Source organism: Alligator mississippiensis, chromosome 3 (genome assembly GCF_030867095.1).
Source record: "Alligator mississippiensis isolate rAllMis1 chromosome 3, rAllMis1, whole genome shotgun sequence".
NCBI classification, from domain to species: Eukaryota; Metazoa; Chordata; order Crocodylia; family Alligatoridae; genus Alligator; species Alligator mississippiensis.
In genome coordinates this window covers 228114967-228133383 of record NC_081826.1, presented here as the reverse complement: position 1 = coordinate 228133383, position 18417 = coordinate 228114967, and the positions used below count along the sequence as shown (strand labels likewise).

General features: G+C 41.6%; 1 protein-coding gene across 1 annotated transcript in view; it reads left to right on the top strand.

Moving 5' to 3' along the window:
• CAMK4 (calcium/calmodulin dependent protein kinase IV) overlaps positions 1–14635 on the top strand; it is a 351293-nt gene extending 336658 nt beyond the window's left edge. Inside the window, exons 9-11 of the mRNA XM_014600951.3 lie at positions 2008–2134; positions 6892–7044; positions 13157–14635. Coding sequence (XP_014456437.1) covers positions 2008–2134; positions 6892–7044; positions 13157–13321 — 445 coding nt within the window. The 3' untranslated portion in view covers positions 13322–14635. The remainder of the gene's footprint in view (positions 1–2007; positions 2135–6891; positions 7045–13156) is intronic.
• The last annotated feature ends 3782 nt before the right edge of the window (positions 14636–18417 follow it).

Genomic DNA, 18417 nt, shown 5'->3' with positions numbered 1-18417 from the left:
TATGAGATGCTACGTTGCCGTAGCAATAGGCTATGGCAATGTAGCATCAGTGAGCACAAACCATGATGCCACCATAGCAACATGCTCCCTCGCTATAGCATGTCACTATGGTGATATAGGAGCTAAAAATAACTGCACTGCCAGCATAGCACAGTAACATCAGTGCCATAGGAACTCGTGTAGACATACCCACATATCACTTTTCCACAGGACCTCTACCTCATTTGGAATGGACAGTGCTCACTTACACCCAGATTCTGTCCCACCTATTATGGCTAGGGACAGACATTCAAAAAGCCTGAGCCTGAATTGATTCAATATTTGCAGGTTAGCCTAACCCACAAAGCTTGAACTGATTTGGAGGTGGATAGACATTCCCTTTTCATTCCAGAAATGCAGGCACATGCCTTCAGTGGCTCAGGCTAGAAGCCAGGAGGCACTAGAGCAGCCCTTTTATAGTGCTGAGCTGAGATGGGCATGGCCAGGCCCTAGCACGATGCTTTAATTAGGGAGGGATTCCCTCCCTTCCCCCCTGCCTGACAAGCAAGGGAGCCAGCAGAGAGTTGATAACAGAGCATTGAGTTACACTGCAGGAAGTTACACAGGAAATTGTTAGTATTTATCACCATATCAAAGAGAACAAAGCCTTTCTCATTAGTTCAAGCTTTTCTTAAGCAACTTTTTCCAAGGAAGGGACATTACCAACTACCTGCTGATTAGCTCCAAAGAGCCCTAAACCAACACTGTCCTGTCTGCCTTTGTCCCATCTCCCAAAGCACAGACCGTAGCCAGCATGTGGTATGCCAGCTAATGCTGAGAGGTGTAAGGCAGAGGGGAGGAGGAAATCCCTGCTTGAGCAGGGAATGGTGAGGGAGAGAGCAGGGAGCTTGAGGAAGCCAGGCAGACCCTTCTGTATGTGCAGTTTGTGCTGGAGCTGCAGCCAGGGAGCAGAGGGGAGGGGCCAACCCAGCTTTCTGGAGCAGAGAGTTCCAACCAGCCCAGAGAGCATGCCGGGATGCTGAGGGGACTGATTTAACTTAAACCAGAGAGGGGTCTGGGACAGACATTGCATAAAACTGGTTTATCTCAAACCAGTTTTAGCTATTTTCAAACTGGTTTATATGAACTGAACATCTGTTCTGTTACAGGTTTAAACCAGTTTCTGATCACTTAAACTGGTTTATAGGTAATGTCTGTCCCTAGCCTATGTGTCTAAATGGATTTAAGCACCTAAGTACTGGAAGTCTAAGAATGCATCAGCTTTTGTAACATGCTGTCATGTTACCATTAAGACTGAGTCACAAAAATGTAGCGAGGAGGAGGAGAAAACACCCACCTTCTCTTTTAACTGCTTCTCAGGTTCTCAAACAGAGTGAAATAGAATTGCATGAAGACACCTAAATCCACTTCCAAGTCTATTAGGTAGCCCTTAATGAACAACTCTTCAGTATTTTGTTTTCTCCTCCTGGTTCAATGTGTGTTCTCAGGCCTCCTTATTTCATACTATTCTAATTGTTCTATGAAGTTAGAATTAATAATTTCTTCCTGGGCTTTTCTGAAATGCCCAGTACTATGGCATCTAAATGTTTCATAATCAGTAGTGAAGTTAATTTCAGCAGCAGCATGGGGAGGTGAGGGCTTGGCATTGAACATTGCAGCTAATGCAGCTGAAGTTTGACAAAGTTATAAGCAAATAAAAAAGAGGTTTTATGATGGGAAGGGTCAGGTAACTTTGATAATAGGCAGAGCTATTATACTTTCCCCCCCTCCCAATAAATATACAATAACAATATAAACAAAAATTGAAAAAGCCAAAATAGGGGAGGTTAATTGTTTTAATTAATTTTAAATAATTGTGTTTTCATATGCAAAGGAGAAGAGACAAGATGAGAACTAGGAAAAGATCACATTGAAAGATGTTACTAGGAACCTGAAATCCCTTAGACTGTCTGATAAATCTCTCTCTCTCTCTCTCCCTCCCTGCAACCCACCCCCCAACACACTTAGACTTTGTGGATTTGAACCATTCTACGATGAAAGGGGTGACCAGTACATGTTCAAGAGAATTCTGAACTGTGAATATGATTTCGTGTCTCCCTGGTGGGATGATGTGTCCCTAAATGCCAAGGATTTGGTAAGTATAAGACTATTGAGTGTAAGATTTTTTTTAAATATAGATTTATGTATTATCTCTCTCCAAAGGAAAATGGTATTTGGGTGAGTTTTTTTCAAGTGTATCTGTCTCAAAATTATTCCTGAATATGTTATTTGGCTGTAAGTCAAGAATGATAAATTAAAATACAATAACCACTATAGAATTCAATAGTTTGATTTTCAGAGATGCTAAGCACTGATAGCACCCACTGGTATCAGTTAGAGCCATGGAAGTTCAGCATTTCTGTCAACTAAACCATTGATTTTCAAGCAATTATTGCAACATATTGAGAAGTGCCTGACCTTGGTTGTAGATAAAAGTTTTGGAAGATATTTTTCTTTATATTTCTTTTTCCTTCATGTTGCATCAACCTCAAAAGGGATATTAAACCCAGCTCTGCAGTTCATTCATTTTTTCTAGAATGAATTATTTAAAAAAAAATAAAATGAAATAACAAAGACACCATCTGTTGTTGACCACAATATTCTGTCCATTTAAGAGCTTTGTATAATTAATTCTTAGCTAATGAGGACATTAAGCAAGACCATTAGTACAAAGCTAGGGCTAAAGTGCTATCTGCACTATATCCTTTCATTACTGGGTAAAGTAAATTGGATCCAAGAGATACTGATCTGCAGAGATGAACATGCCCAAGTTCTATTTTTACTCAATGTTACTTGGACAATTCAGTTATTTCATTAAAATTAGAGTAACAAATGTTCAGTTCTATACCACTTATACAAACTGTGCCATAAAATGCTACTTTAATTAATGTTTGTAAAGTGCTTCAGGATGCCTCAAATGAAAGGCCCCGTGGAAGTTCAGAATATTTTTTGTTGGTGTATTAGATTTAGGACATTTCTGAGTTCTAGAGAATGTTATTTACAGTCCCTTGTAGGCAAAGAGCAGATTAATAATATTCCACAGTCAAGCTACATGTTCCTTGCGTGCATACAGTATTTGTACAAACAGACCCAAAACAGCTCCCGGTATTGGGGCTCAGACTGAACTTTTAGGCTGCTTGCAGATGTTAAAAACAAAAAAAAAAGCTGCACTTTATTTTAAACTTGACTCGCTTCCGTGCCAAGACTAGCACTTGCCCAGAAGAGGCAATACCTTACTTGGACCCGGCACACCCAATGTCTGTATAGTGATTGGGCACTTTTGTGTGTATCCAGGTTGTAGCCATATTGGTCTAGAGGCTAAAGGAATCAGAACTCATGGTGGAGTTATCTTTATTAGACCAACTAGATTTTTGCAAAGAATTTTTTTTCCAAAAATCTAGTTGGTCTAATAAACGATATCACCTCTACCACAAATTCTGGCACTTTAGTGGGGCTTTTGGGGCACTTTTATCTAATAGCTGATTGAATCAGCTTTAGCTAAAAGCACCCAAAGGCCCCAGTGAAGCACCCGATCTACAGACACTGCAGAGCCAGGTCGAACTAACACACGCTTCTTCCATTAAGCGCAGTTTGTTTGTTTATTTTAACACCTGCAAGCAGCCTTAAAAGCAAGATGTAGAGATCCTGAATCAGTCTGTGGATTTAAATCTATTACCTCTGCTATAGGGAGTGATGAGGGACTGTATTGGCCACTTTGAAATGTGGGGAAGCTTAATGGTGACGCAACACTAGAGTGTTCTAATTAGACTATTAGGGTGCCTGTAGACATGCGGGACAATTGCTCCAGTGCACTGTAATTACAGCACGTTGGAGCAGACTCAATTAATTGAGTCTACTGGAGCGTGCTAATTATCAGTCCAGCAACCTTGGTGTTTTGTGTACTCAGCATCCCTGCATTTCAAAATGGTAGTAGGGGCGCTTTAACTAGAGCTCTTTGAATAAGCTTTAGTTAAAGCACCCCCGCCACCATTTTGAAGCACAGGACGCTGAATATGAGACGCTGCAGGCGCCTTAATTAGAGTGGCTCCCGAGCATGCCTCCACAGCTACTGTGTACCCTAATTGCAGAGCCTGTTTAGCCAGGGGAATGGCTATGGTCCTCATCCACTCTCCTACCTCCAGTTTGTCTTTAACAATACCTCACCGCCCTACTGTGGATGGAGGCCTGTGAAACACAGCTTCACAGCCCACACCCATGCTGGGCACTCTGCAATCTTTGCTGCATCTATAGCAAGTTTCCTGGAAATTTGTTACCATTGTACTAACAAAGGTATACATTCACAAGTTGCATTATAATAGTGAAAGCACTAGTATAGGCAGGGTTTTGTGACACAGAATTTATGCCTGGGTGGAATAGGGGTGTGTGATGCACTGTTGTCACAGGTTGGAGGCTAGATGTGTGGTGCACTACAAACCTGGGTTGCAGGAGCATATATGGCACAGTAGATACTGTTGTGTCTAGAAGAATGCATAATGGCCCAGCTTCAATAGGAAGGGTGGAGAAGTAGTTAGGACACACTCTTGGAAGCAGAACAGATGGGCTGAAGAGGGCTTAGATACTCACAACCTAAACCACAACCTAAACCACCAGGCTATTATACAAAAGGTTACTGTCTCCTATGTCAGCTGTAGATTTGTGTGAAAGTGATCCTGGGTGCTGCATTTATACTGAACTTAGTGCTGTTGGAGTAGATTAGGCTTGCTTCAAGAGTGCCTAGTGGATCAGGCCTATCAGGGGACTGTGGTGAACTTTAGTCACAGATCTGTCATGTATCTGAATCACAACAGAGTTTAAGTGCAGTTTAAGGGGAGTTTTCAAGTCTCTAAAGCAAGTGAAAATCCCCTCCCCACTCCCCCTTCCAGCTCAGAGGCACATCCCTTCTGCTCCCCTTCCGCCACCTGCTGCAGCTGCTTTTTCCACTGTTGGGGGTTGGGGAAGCTCAAAGCCAACTGGGCTAAGTGTGTGCTGGGCTCAGCTTGGGAGGGGACAGTGGCAACAGGGCAGGTGCAAAGTAGTTCCCCCTATTCCGCCCAGTGATGACACCAGATAGGGAAACCCTCATCCATCCCAGATGCCACTGTCTCCATCCCCAGCCCCAGTGCAACGGGCAGGAATGGCTCTGGTGTTTATCTGCACCTGGGCCAGGGAAAAGGTAGGCTGGGCAGGGAAGGGGTGAGGAGGCAGTGTGCCTTTGAGCAGAAAGTAGAAGCAGGGGGCAGGATTTCTGCCTAACTTAGGGACTTTAAAAAGTCCCTAGAGGCTCCCATAGATCACTCCAATTCAAAAGGGGAGTGAAGTTGCACCACTGCCCCCCTCTAGATCTGCCCCTGATGCTGGAGGACTGTGGCCCTCCCATGTTTTAGCCCCAGTAGGTGACTGGTTCAGGCACTTGCTCAGGAAGCTGGAGACCAAGGTCCTGGGACCACCCCCTCCTCAGAGGGGGTCTGAATCTGTGTCTCTGACTTCCCAGCACAGTGTTTTAACCATCACACCACAGATTGTACATTATCCAGTCCTGTCTTCGGAGCTACTTTTGAAGCTGTCCCTCTGGGCAGCCAAGAGAGGAAGATACATGGGTCCAGGGGGAAGATCCCAAGCTACAGGGTACATGGCTCGTTGAAATGGCTGTTGCTCTGGAAGGAAGCAGGCTCTCAGCTCTAGCCTAGACCCCTGCTCACAGTGGGGCAGAAACTTCCCCACTGCTCTCCATCCCTTTTATCCAGTGTCTGTTAAATGTAAGGGACAGCAAGTTAGCTTTAAAGGGGGCACTGGAGAAGCCACCTGTGGCATGGTGGTTAGAATTGCTGGGCTGAAAAGTCAGAGATCCACATTCCAATTCCCTTGGAGTAAAGGGAGGGCCCAGAACCTAGGTATTCTGCTTCCCCTCCTCACCTTTTTCTGGATTTATGCTCAGCTGTATGCCTGGCTAATGTGTAGTCTACTGAGTATCTTCAGTCTATATGCACAACGTGTCCACAGGGAAGAGGGAGGTCCAACAGCAGCTAGGTACATGGCTAGAAAGTTGCCATGTAGGCATGAAAAGGAGAAAAGAATTCTTCCTCATGTGCAGAAAACTATCTTGTGGCACCTAGGGAATTTTGAGAGCCAAAATTAATTTAGGCACTTAATAAGCTACTTGGCTGCTGGAGCTGGGTTGCTTTTTGTGACTTAGGCCCTTAAGTTTTGTGTTAGTCCTGCTTGAGGTTGGTTTGCCAATCTGAACTGGGCCCCTACTTATTTTCAAAACTAAGCTATTAGTTCCTCCCTATTAGGTACCTTTTGATTATATGAGATTTTAAAGATATGACGATTAGCAGAAGTACAGTTAAAAGCAGTAGTAATGCTACAAATATAGGTATCTTTCTTCACTCTTAAATTTTTTCTATGGTGTCCTTGTTTGCCAAGACATTCCCTTAAACCAAGAGTTATAACTGAATATAGAGCATTGTTTGTTTCCCTAAGGAGTCCTTCAGTACAGAACTTTAGGGCACGAACAAACACAAAATCCAGCATGCTAAAAAGGAGCTACCCATCTGCCCATTCTTACCCCATAGTAAGTGGAAGCTAAAACAGTAATTTACTTCTCAGTGAAAGTGGGCTAAGCGACCACAGTTTAGCTTACACTCCTCTAGGGGTAAGAGCATCACATAGACTGTTGCCATGGAGCAACTGATGCATGGTAAGACCCCAACCATCTTTTGAGTTACTGGAATGTACTCATTTGTCCATAGCTGCATAAAATCAAGAACAAACTCTATAACGTAAGGCTTGCTAAATATTGCAGGGGAAGAATGTTATATTCTTTTTTCCTTTTCTTCTCTCCTGGTGTAGGTTAAAAAGTTGATTGTTTTAGACCCCAAGAAACGCCTCAGTACGCTCCAAGCTTTGCAGCACCCTTGGGTCACAGGAAAGGCAGCAAATTTTGCACATATGGACAACGCACAAAAGAAACTTCAAGAATTCAATGCACGTCGTAAACTTAAGGTAAGTCTCTGTATTTTAGTGTCTGGGCTCATCTGTACCACATCTGCAGAACTCCTGAGTGTACCCAAAAAGTACACTCCATCTGCCCACTCTCATGCCCACTCCACCAGACCCAAAAATGAGGCAGTGAAGCCACTCTGATGGCACCCCCATTTCCATTTCCATGCATACTGGAGACTGAGATCTGGAGAGCGGTGCTGGGTTGCCCTCAAAAATACCACAGAAGTGGTATAAAAATGCTCAGTGGTAACTTTAAAACCATTCTGTGACATTGACAGTCCAAGGAAGCCTTACAAATCATTGTGAAGATTGTCCCGATTGGGGAAAAAAAATTATTCCCCTGTCCTTTATTATGATGGCTGATGAACAAGAGAAAGGTAAAGATGATCTGTTCAGTCTCCACAACTGGATGAATAAAAATTTGCAGCTGTAGAAACACAGCTGCTTAGAACAGGAATGGCTTTTCTAGAGAATATTTCCTTCCTCTGCATTTAGTACTTCCTGCTACATCTCTAAGGTGTTGACTAGAAGAGCTCCAGTCAGAATAGGTGGTTTACTGATTTTTCTCATGGATTTGTACATCTAAAAACCTGGTGGATACTTAATCTAAGTACATAAGATTTTACATCATTAGCTTTGTATATTTTGGGGGTATGTGATACCTTTAAATGGCCTACCATTTCCATGGATATCAATGAGAATGCAAGGCATGAATGGAGAGCATTCTTTGGTAGGGCCTAATGTCAAAATTAAGTGCCTAAACTGCACGTGCTAAATATACACATTCAGGTCCAAAATATGCAGTTTCAGATCTTGACAGTTAACTAGGCCTGCATCTGGGCAACTGCATTTCCTCTCCATTATTTTCATTAAAATTATAAGCATTGTGTACCAGTATACGAGGTGCAGAGATGCAATCCTATGGAATTGAATCAGACCCACACTCATCTTTTTACTTCTTTGCTGATATGCTGAACACAGGGCATGAGTGGGAAGAGTTTCAAAGGCACAGATGACAAATAGGCCTCTGGCTTACATGAGCATGAAATTCACCCCCTAGATAATAATCAGTATCAGTAGTGTCTGCTTTGGAAAATATATCCTGGGGTACTTGGGCACAAGTCTTATGATCAACACCTGTTGTGGAGTCACAGCAGAGCCATCTTTATCATCATGGTCCATCACAATAACAACGGAACAGCCTCTGGGCTGGGAGCAATACAATCCATTACAAAAAAAAATATGAACAGTAAACTACCCTAAAATGTTCATTTTGACAAATTTTTCGATGTTATTGGGAAACTCTGACAGACGCTCTCCAGATAGCAAAAGAAGGTCTGTTGCAAAATGTATACAAAGATCTTGGGAAGTTCCAGACATAATTATAGATATTCTTTGCCTGTTTAGAACTGACTTAGATGTGTCTATTATTATTATTCTCTTCAATAGAAGATATTTGCATAGCCTTAAGCTGGAGTTACAAAATTAACTGTGCTGCATCAGCTACTTCAGGAGTGGCCAACCTGCAGCACGTGTGCCACTTTTGGCACAGACAGCTCCTGTGTGTGGTATGCAGCAGATGGTGAAGGGATCAGAAAGCAGAGGAAAGGGAAAGGGATTGAAATGATATTCACAGAGGGTACTGGCTTAATTTGTGGTATGCCTGCCAAAAAAGTTGGCCCCCACTGAGCTGCTGAGGTCAGTAATAAAAGTCATTAATAAAATTGTATCTGTTTTCCACATGTCAGTTTGGGTTCTCTTTGTAGTCTCGCAGCGTTGATTCTCTTTTGGGGCCTCTAATGGGACACGTTTGTAAAAAACTAAAACATTATTTTATTTAGAACATGTCTTCATCCATTTTTCATTCCTGTGTGGCTATCTAAACACTTGTAAGTTTATTTCTTTATTTATTTAACATCAAGAACAGGATTACTAAATCATTAGCAGCACGAAAATGATTTCCTCTTCATAAAATGCAAAACTATGTACTGAATTACTAAGGGCATATACATTAACATGCATAGCTACACTTATACCTGTAAAAATAAATATAAACTCACAGCTACTTTTGGAATAATACAAAGCCAAGATGACACTATTCTCTTGTATTCAGAGCTATAGCTTTATAAAATAGTTCTAAATCTGTAAATTCTAAAATTAAGATTGATATTAGTTGCAGCATAATACAGTGGGATTCTTTCTTGTATACATCTATACGTACAGCAGAGAGCAAAAGGCATTATTTATATATATATCATTTTACCAGGTGCCACATTCCATTCTTAGTCCTTCTCACAAAGCCACCCTCCATACTGATCTTCTCTGTAAATGCTACCTTCTTCACTCCATCTAGGTTCCTGCTTCCAAGGTCCTACACACCTCTCCCAACCTGCATACTTTAAGACCTGATCCAAGTAAGAACTCAGGCACCTAAATGCAACTTAGGTGGAATTTAAGTATCTAAATCCAAATAATCAATGCACAAAACCCTGCCTAACTGCTTTATATGCCTCAGAAGCCATGGGCACCTCAGGTTTCATCGGAAAACTTATCCAAACATCTAAATTTCTGCTATTACGCATGCCTGGGACCTCCACCATCTTGGCTGAGCTGAGCATCTCAGCACCTGTCTGTACACCTATATCTGTTGCAGTTCTTGATTAGGCATCTACATGCCCAAGTTCCCTGAGAGCCCTGATCTGGCAAGTCTGCCCTGAGCACACCTAAAACACCCTGATGGCCTTGAGTTCAGCACAAAGCACAACATACAGAACCACTGCATTTCAGAAACACAGTGGATGGGTGTTGCCAGTGCTTGCATGTGGTATCTTGGGCCACTGTGGAGAAACAAATGCAAGATATATGGATCAGAGAGAGATCAAGCAAGAGGAAGCATGACTGTAGCCCAGTAGAGGGGATTCTGGCCTGAGAGATGGGAACCCTGGGTCCCCATATCTATTCCCAACACTACTCATGCATTTTATCCGTAAGCAATCTCTGACATAGGGACTGGAACCCCAGACTCTCCCCTCCCATGGGATATCCCTTATCTCTGGGCTACAAAGTGATGTTTTTCAAAGTATGGATAAATAGCTGCTTCTCCCTCCCAAACTATGACTCTTGTATTTTTGGCTTTTTTTTTGGCCTCCCACCCCACCATGGGAACCTATCCCTATTTATTACATTGTAAAGTGGGTTTGCTTTATGCAAATTCAATTTATGTGCCATTCCCTGGGAATGCATGTATAGCATAAATCGAGGGAAACCACTATTCCCTCTTTCTCCTCTGCCTGTATCTTAAAAGAAAAGAGTGGGTGAGTGCCCCTTACTCAAAGTGATAACTTAGGTAATTTAGTCCAAGAAGCAGTTTCAAACTGGGATTCACAGTCTCTCATAGGTGTCTTAATGCTGGAGATAGGACTCTGGATCTGAGAAAAAGAGAGGATTTGAGAGAGATCCTTCTCTTCAGCATTTTCCACTGACTAGCTTTGGTGCTTTTCCACCCAGCATGTGTGAATGTGAATCTCATTTCTAGTTTCTCCCTGTTCATTATATAGGGAACTTAAGCACCCCATTCAGGTTAGTGAATTCCAATCCTTAAACACTTTTGTGAATCTGCTCTTTTATTGTCTTGACCCCATCCCTCCTGCTTCCCCAGTGATGCTAGCCTTTATGGCCTGATAGTCCTCTTTTCAATGAGCAACTTCAGCTCTCTCCCTTCCACTAGTCAGCAAGACTTCTGTCCTCATCCACATTCCTCCTTCACTCCCATTTTTAAAAGAGCACCTACCAAAAATTAGCCAGCTACTTATGAATAGGAAGAGGGGTGGTTGAAAATGGGTCCTATATATATCATTTTTATACATGCATGCATCAAAGTATGCTTGTTTCCTCTTCCATATATGTCTTTGCTTTCTAAGCATATAAACTTTTCTGGGCATGGACCAAGATACATTTCCTAATTGCTGTAGATTAGCACTGTAAAAATTTGCACCAGATAAGGATCTTTCACTGAATCTTTCTAAAAGTCTGCACAGCCACTAGCACATTTTGGTTATTACTATATTAGATATCAGTCCTAATGATAAGTGTTGCTTTAATCTGTGCATACATTACAATATAATCAGTGTCATTTACTCTCTCACAAGATGGAACAATATTTTTTTATCAGTTCATTTTAATAGAGATGTTGATAAGTATATTTTATTTTCAAACTCAGAATTAGTGTAGCTAAACATGTTTCTACCAAAAATAGTCCAGGTTTGAATTTCAGTAATAGTGGGCACATCTACATGTGCTATTAATATGCTTTAAGCTTACTGCACAGTAACATGCATTGCTTTCCCCAGGAGTATATCTACATATGTGCCCAGCAGGCTACTCCTGCCCTGCTCTTCCCCCCTACAACAGCTAGGGGGAGCTCCAGGCTTCCCAAGTGCCAACCCCAGACTGGCAAGGGGCAGTGAGTCAGGCCTGGGAGCTGTCCTGCCTCTGAAGCAGCTGGCAGCCTCCCAGCCTCATGCCCCAATCAACAGCTCGGGACAGGGGCTGGGAAGCAAGAGCTGCCTGGAATAGCGGACATTTCCCCCACCCCCTGCTTCCTGGTCAGTTGTCTACACGTGCACTACTGTGCAGTAGCTACTGCGTAGTAAATCTACTACCTGTATCTACAGGTAGCAGCCAACCGCACAATAAACTAATTTACTGCACAGTAAATGCTGCACACGTGTAGACGGTGATGCTTTACTGCACAGTAGATAAGTCTACTACACAGTAAAGTGTCTCATGTAGATACACCCAGTGACTCTTTCAGATCTCATTAAATTATTTTGAATACTACTTGTTTTTGTAGCTATCAGAGGTTGATATTAATATGAAGTGTAAGTGTAATAAAATTCCATGCTCATACTGTCCTGAGAGCGAGGACAGACATAAGACTTGACCCATTCCAAGAATGTCACTGATTGAAAACCAGTTCACAGTTGTCCCCAGTCTGATGTGTCCGCACGTATACTGCTAAGGGTTCGAAGTGGAATGGTCACCTTTTAGGCATTGCAGTTCTGACAAACCACCACCAAGGGGAGGTTGTGAGTACCCAGCCCAATTGCAATTCCCTCCACCCCACCTTTCTCACTGACATTTGAGTTCAATAAAGACCCATTCCTGTACCTTACTGGACATCTGTGTGGTGATACCTGACTGGAGATTGCCTAAATGTGTGCATAGGACTAGGGGGCTACCTGGACCCCTGCTTCTGAATGCCTGATAGCTGAGTGCTCTGAAGCTGCCAGAACTTTCAGGGCTTTTAAAGAGCACTTTCCCCCACACCATTCATTAGTTTAGTTCAGGTCCTGGATATTGACTGGGGTTCAGTACATCCCAGGCTGATTTCTGAATGGAAGGGCAGCCAGGTACAAGGGAAGGCTGCCTGGCCTCTGCTGTGTATCTGGAGGCTGGAAGCTCAGGGGCAGCTCTCCACTGCTTTAAAGAGTTTTCAAATTTCCCTCCTTTAGTGGCAGTGGAGTCCCTGGGCACCCCCTCTCCCACAGTGTCCCCCAGCTCCAGGCACCCAGAAACAGAGGTTGAGGCAACTCACTTCACCTGGCCACCTTGCACCCCAAATAAGCCTGGGATGCATGGACCCCTGGTCAGTTGGCAACAAAAAAAAGAAAATTGACCAACTTTTAAAAAATGATGGAAAGTTGCCCCCAGAGCCCCCAGCCAGGGACACTGACTGCAGTTAACTGCAGGCAATAGAAGTTGGGGTGGTAGAGTTCTGTCTGCATACCTGAGAAGCTAGTCGCCATTTAGGGGTTGGGGCAGGCAGGATGAGTGTGAGATGCCTGGAGGACCAACCAGATGCTAGTCACAGAAAGTTTGGTGCCTTACAAAACACTGAACCAATTCATGGAGAACCAGCTCAATGTAGTACTCAATTATCCAGGTATCTTTTTTAAACAGTTCGGGAGGTTTAATTGTTCTAAACTGGCTTGGATGCCTGAATGCTTGAGGTATTTTAAATTGATCTAAGCATTACGTATATCCACACCTAGAAATTGTCATATGCCATTGTACTGAAGAAAAATAACCTATTTTCTCCTACCTTTCTCAGGCGGCAGTAAAAGCTGTTGTGGCATCAACTCGTCTTGGAAGTGCAGGTGGTCACAGCAGCCATGACAGCAATAAGGCCAGCCGTAATCCATCTCCAGTTCATGGCAGTGAACCCATGGAGAAACCTACTCAGGAAGTAGAAGTAGCTCCTGAAGAGACATCTTAGGTCATTTGCTTTCTGATTTTGGCTGAAATTTGTCATTTCATGCACCGGCTAACTTGTCAATCAGCAAGAGAAATTTGTAAGCATGGCCTCTCTGGTGGTTCTGCTTTGGGGTGCAAAGTGCACCAGCTGGTGATCCTAACTTCAATGCATGTGACTGCTTATGAAAATAGTAAACTGTCCCATAAGGCATGTCATGAATACAGTGTTATTTGCAGTAATACCAATCGGTGAAATATGAGAATGAGTAAATACTACCTACCATACTACCTGCCATACACATTTTTAGAGTGTTTTTTAGACAGCATTTGAAATTAATAGTATTTATTTTGATTTTTCATAAGTAAATGTCTTCTAGAGATCATGGCATTTCATTGAACCTTTTTTTAATTTTCAGAATCATAATTCCACAGTAGATGACTGGGGACTAATATCAAGCCAATGCTTTTAAAAAAAGATATTTGAAACATTTTGCTTTTTATCTGTAATATTTATAAACTGTTTAGAGATTTATATGCAAAAACATTCCACTAATTCTGGGAAGAAATTGAAACATTAGTACAGGGGGCCATGGAACTGTATATTCCTCAAGCTTATGTTCAGAATGCCTTATTCTACCTTTAACAGTTTATATACAGTATTTTAATGATAACCAAAATTATTCTCAGATTTCTGTCATTTCATTCTCTAGTAAAATGTTAGCAAAACAAAAAGATAGTATAGTATACAGTTAGAGTAGGGTAGTTGCAACCTTTTGAGATGTTGTTGTATCTATTAATGACTTTATAAACTGTGCAGCTAGAACACATTTTTATGGGGGCTAAGAGAAAAAGCTGAAATTACACGTTTTAATTACTAAAAGAAAAACCACTGCAGAGTGGTTTTACTCTGGAGAGACACTCAAATACCACAGTGACGGTAATCACTGAAATAGATAGATGCTACCCCGAAGATCAGTCAACGTAAGTAACCCAGATTTTCCTAACAAAGAACCCATCCTGTAAAGTGATCCACATGGGCAGATCTCTGAACCTGTTGGAAGCTCCCATGCCTTCAGTAGGATCCATGCGTGAGGACCAGCTTGCAGGGTTATCTAACTGACTGTTGCCAGACACAGCAGATATGAGCTGAAAAGTCATTGGTATATAACTATATATTTGTTTGTAATTACTTTGATAGTACCTGAAATTCATAATGTATTGGTATGTTACAGAAACAATACAACAAAACTGATGTATGACAATATCATTTGTGTTTGTTACACTTTTTAATACTGCTAGTTACCTAAGGCCCTAATACAGTCAATATTTCTCTTTTGTTCTAATTGTTTTTATTTTAAATGGCTTTGCCTTGTACAACTTGCCTTCTAAAAATCTATTTTGGCTACTACAGAAGCCAGAGTAATTAACAAATCCAATAGTTATGTTTTCTGTTGCAGCTAAAATGAAAGGTAATTATATATTATTTACATGGTAGGTTTGCTAAATAAAATATATCTAAATTAATGTAAAAGAGAAAATTAAGTTGTCTTCACAAAGCAGTAATGCATGTTTTCTAATCTACAGAGCACTGATATTTTTTACCTTGATCTCAAATGTTTGAACTAATTAAACTTGTTCAACAAAAGTTTGATATTTAAGCAAGTGGAACTGAAATTTCAAGCACAAATACTCTGCCTTTCACCAGAAACTGCTTTGGGAAAAAATATGTAAGCTAAAAGGGCTGGCTAATTCATGCCTCGTAGAGCAGCAGCAGGATGTCTACCTGATTATAGAGACCTGGGAATGGGCAGAGGAGAAGAGTTTGCAGGTCTCCACTTCAAAAACTTACTCCATACAGATGCAATCTCTAGGGAGGTGGTTATAGCAGTAATGTGTTCTCACCTGTAGTTTCCACCATTAGCTACAGTGGTGACACTATCAGTGTTCAGTTAATAGGCATTCAGTTTGGAGGACTGTAATTCTGTAGGGCTGTTTCCTTCATTTGAAGTAGATTCTTCTAACTTCAGCAAATAGAACATGCCATGTGGTCCATACCTCAGAGACTACTGATCATCTTCCTTGACTGAAGATAGCATTTTCTGAAATACGCTTTTGTTCATGCTGAAGAAAACATGGTCCCAACAGACACACAAGCTTATCTTGTGAAAAACTATACCACATGGTTTGTACCAAACAGATCACACATGTTGAAGCAAAGGTTGGTAACTGAAATCTATCTATGACAGCATAATGTTGGAGTCAGCACAGTCTTGTGCATCAGAAACCAAAAGAGGCATCTAAAGCCTTCAGTGGTTTCATTATCAAACAATCAGGATGTTTATGATGAGGGAATTGCCTGAATATGACCTAGTAATACAGCATGGCTGGCTTACACAGTGGAGCATTACACAATAGGACTGGCAGCCTGAAAGAGACCTGTGTATTTCACATTGATTTCTGTCTGCTAAATCACTTAGCAGCGTATTTTGCCATGACAATGCAGGTGTCCTACTGCAGCCATATTTTGCCATGCAGGTGTCCTACTGCAGCCAAAAACTGTGATGCATCACTGTTTCCCCACAGTGTACTTTGGGATGGCAATCTCAACTCTGTTGATTTAGCTTCTGTGTTGTTTCAAAGCAGCTAGAAGACTGCACCAATTTCGTTCCTTACCGAAGTACTAAACTTTAAATTGTCCAGCTGCTTTCCCCGTGCAATTTTCCTTTATACGTACTTGAACGAACTTGAAGTTTTCATATTTATAATGCAGGTCTGAGCAATAGTGGGCTGCTGCCCAGTAGGTAACAAGAAACAATGTTGGAAATATTTGTCACAGGCAATGTCTCACTTACACCCACTTGTTTTTTGTTGGGTTTTTTTTTTTTTATAAACTGTGTCCTCCAGAAACTGCCCCCACAAATCTACATAACATTGCTGAGTGTTCGAGTTTGTCTGTTCAACTTTGATGTAACTGATAACAGTGTAAAATCACACATGGCCAGGCAACACAGCTGTTGTGAATATGCTTTTTGCACTAAGGAAAGCATGAGGTATTCTAGTTAAGACAAGAACTTATGCTCACTCTTATCCCCACTTGAGTTCCCACCTGTTACTAAGGGTATTGCACAGTATAGTTTGGAGGTTGTGTTGATTCTCTTCTCTGTACTAGAAAGTGCCACATCAGAAGGACCTTTTAAGTACAGGGAGGAGAGAAAGATCTGAATAGCCTGTTTTTTAATTATTTGAACACAGCAGAACTTCTCATTTAACGGCAGAAACTATCAGCCTCTGAAATACATGCACAACATTGAATTTCAGAGAGTTGGAGTTAAGAACTTTTGCTTTTTCAATGTCTGTGCTTTTAAAACTGATCATGAAAGATTGCATCCAATGGTAGATTTCTGACCAAGTAGAATACCTCACTTGACCCTTCCTTTTCATGTCCTTATGTATCACGGTATTTAGCAGAATTCACAGATTCTTTGGACTCTGACAGGGCCGCACCGTGAGCACTTCTGCTATGGCCTACCTCGCTTGTAACTGATAAACAGTAAATTATTACAAAGATAGAAAAGCATCAGCATACTTGGGTGTTGGCATGGTACTTGGTGATTTTTATTTTGCTGTATGTAAGGACACAGTATTGAGGTGTTTTATCTACTAGGGCCATGGCCATACCCCTGAGTGCAAAAGAGCCTTTAGGGGAAAGGATACTGACTAAAATGTGTTTAAAAAGAAAGGACTTAGCTCTGGTAACTGTCCTTCCCACGAAAGCAGACAAATAGGCTGGCATGTGGAAAGCAAAAACAAGAGCCAACCAACATGTGTTTTGCACTTATCTGGGCAAAGGTTGAAGAACAAGCTGTCATAAAAGGGCTTGGGATAGTGTAGTGTGATTAGCAGAACTTTGAGGAAGGTTTTTGGAGGTACCAAAATCTGTGAAACCAGGAGCTCAACAGTGTTAACTGCCTAGATGTATAACACTGGCCACACGATGCACTTGCTGACAATCTCTTTCCTGCAACTATTCATGTCTGCAATATCATTATTGCTTATGAAGCAGATACAGTTCAACTTAGAAACCAAAGGAAATAGGTAGGGAAGTGGAAAAAGACCACTCCATGCTAGTGAATCACATCCTCTTTAATCCTATGGGCCACTTCAGGAGGTCACAACTGGTCCAGAACTGGAAGTGGGGTGGCATGGCCACTTAATAAGGTGCTGCAACCATGCTAATTAGCTCTGTGACAGTCACCTTTACTGGATATTAGCAAACATAGCAAAAAGAAACAAAATGTTAGGAACTACGTGCATCTATTTTGCTAGTGGAAAGCTTGCATTAACAAGCAAGTATAGAAGGACTCTGGAAAACACACACCAAGTCGTGAATGAATAGTGAACTGTCACTATGTAACCCCTCATTTTCCACCCACATCATAGTAAACGGTATCAGGCAGTTTACCTGTGGAATCCAATACTGAAGAGGGTTGGTTAATTAAACCTGTGTGGTGGACAATTTCTTTTTAAATAAAAGCATACTGAGCTTGTAGGTTCCCCCTAGAGTCTAGACCCCTCTGCCTTACACACTGCTACTACTTTTTGCTAACTGAGAGATGATGTACACTCCTGATTTTAATGCAGTGCACATGGACTCCTTGTTTGTGCCAAGGATGTATGTCTTTCTCAGTAAGCATTTCAAATTCTACTTTTCTACAGTCTGTCCACCAGTCTGCCAATGGCGTTCTCAGTGTAAAAGCAGGAAAACATCATTCAAGGCAAGGCCCCAGTGAGATGCACAGTTGAAACCACAGTATAATAGCAGTGTCCCAGTGTAATTCAGCCAATCCTCCCAATTCCAAATGTTTCTGGAGTTATTTATTTATTTGTTGTAGTCTATTATCTAAAGGATGTGTCAGTACTTGCTTAAACCTACTTTTTCAAGCAAGAGGCACACAAATTAGGTCTTTTTCCTCTTTTGCAAAATAATTAAATAACAAAACCACAGGGCTGATAAAAGTAGATTCTGCTTAAGAAAGTTGGTTTAGCTTGTTAAGCCATTGCATGATATGAAACTGTCCTTGAACAAAATTTGTATTGAAAATCAAGAAGAAAAAAATG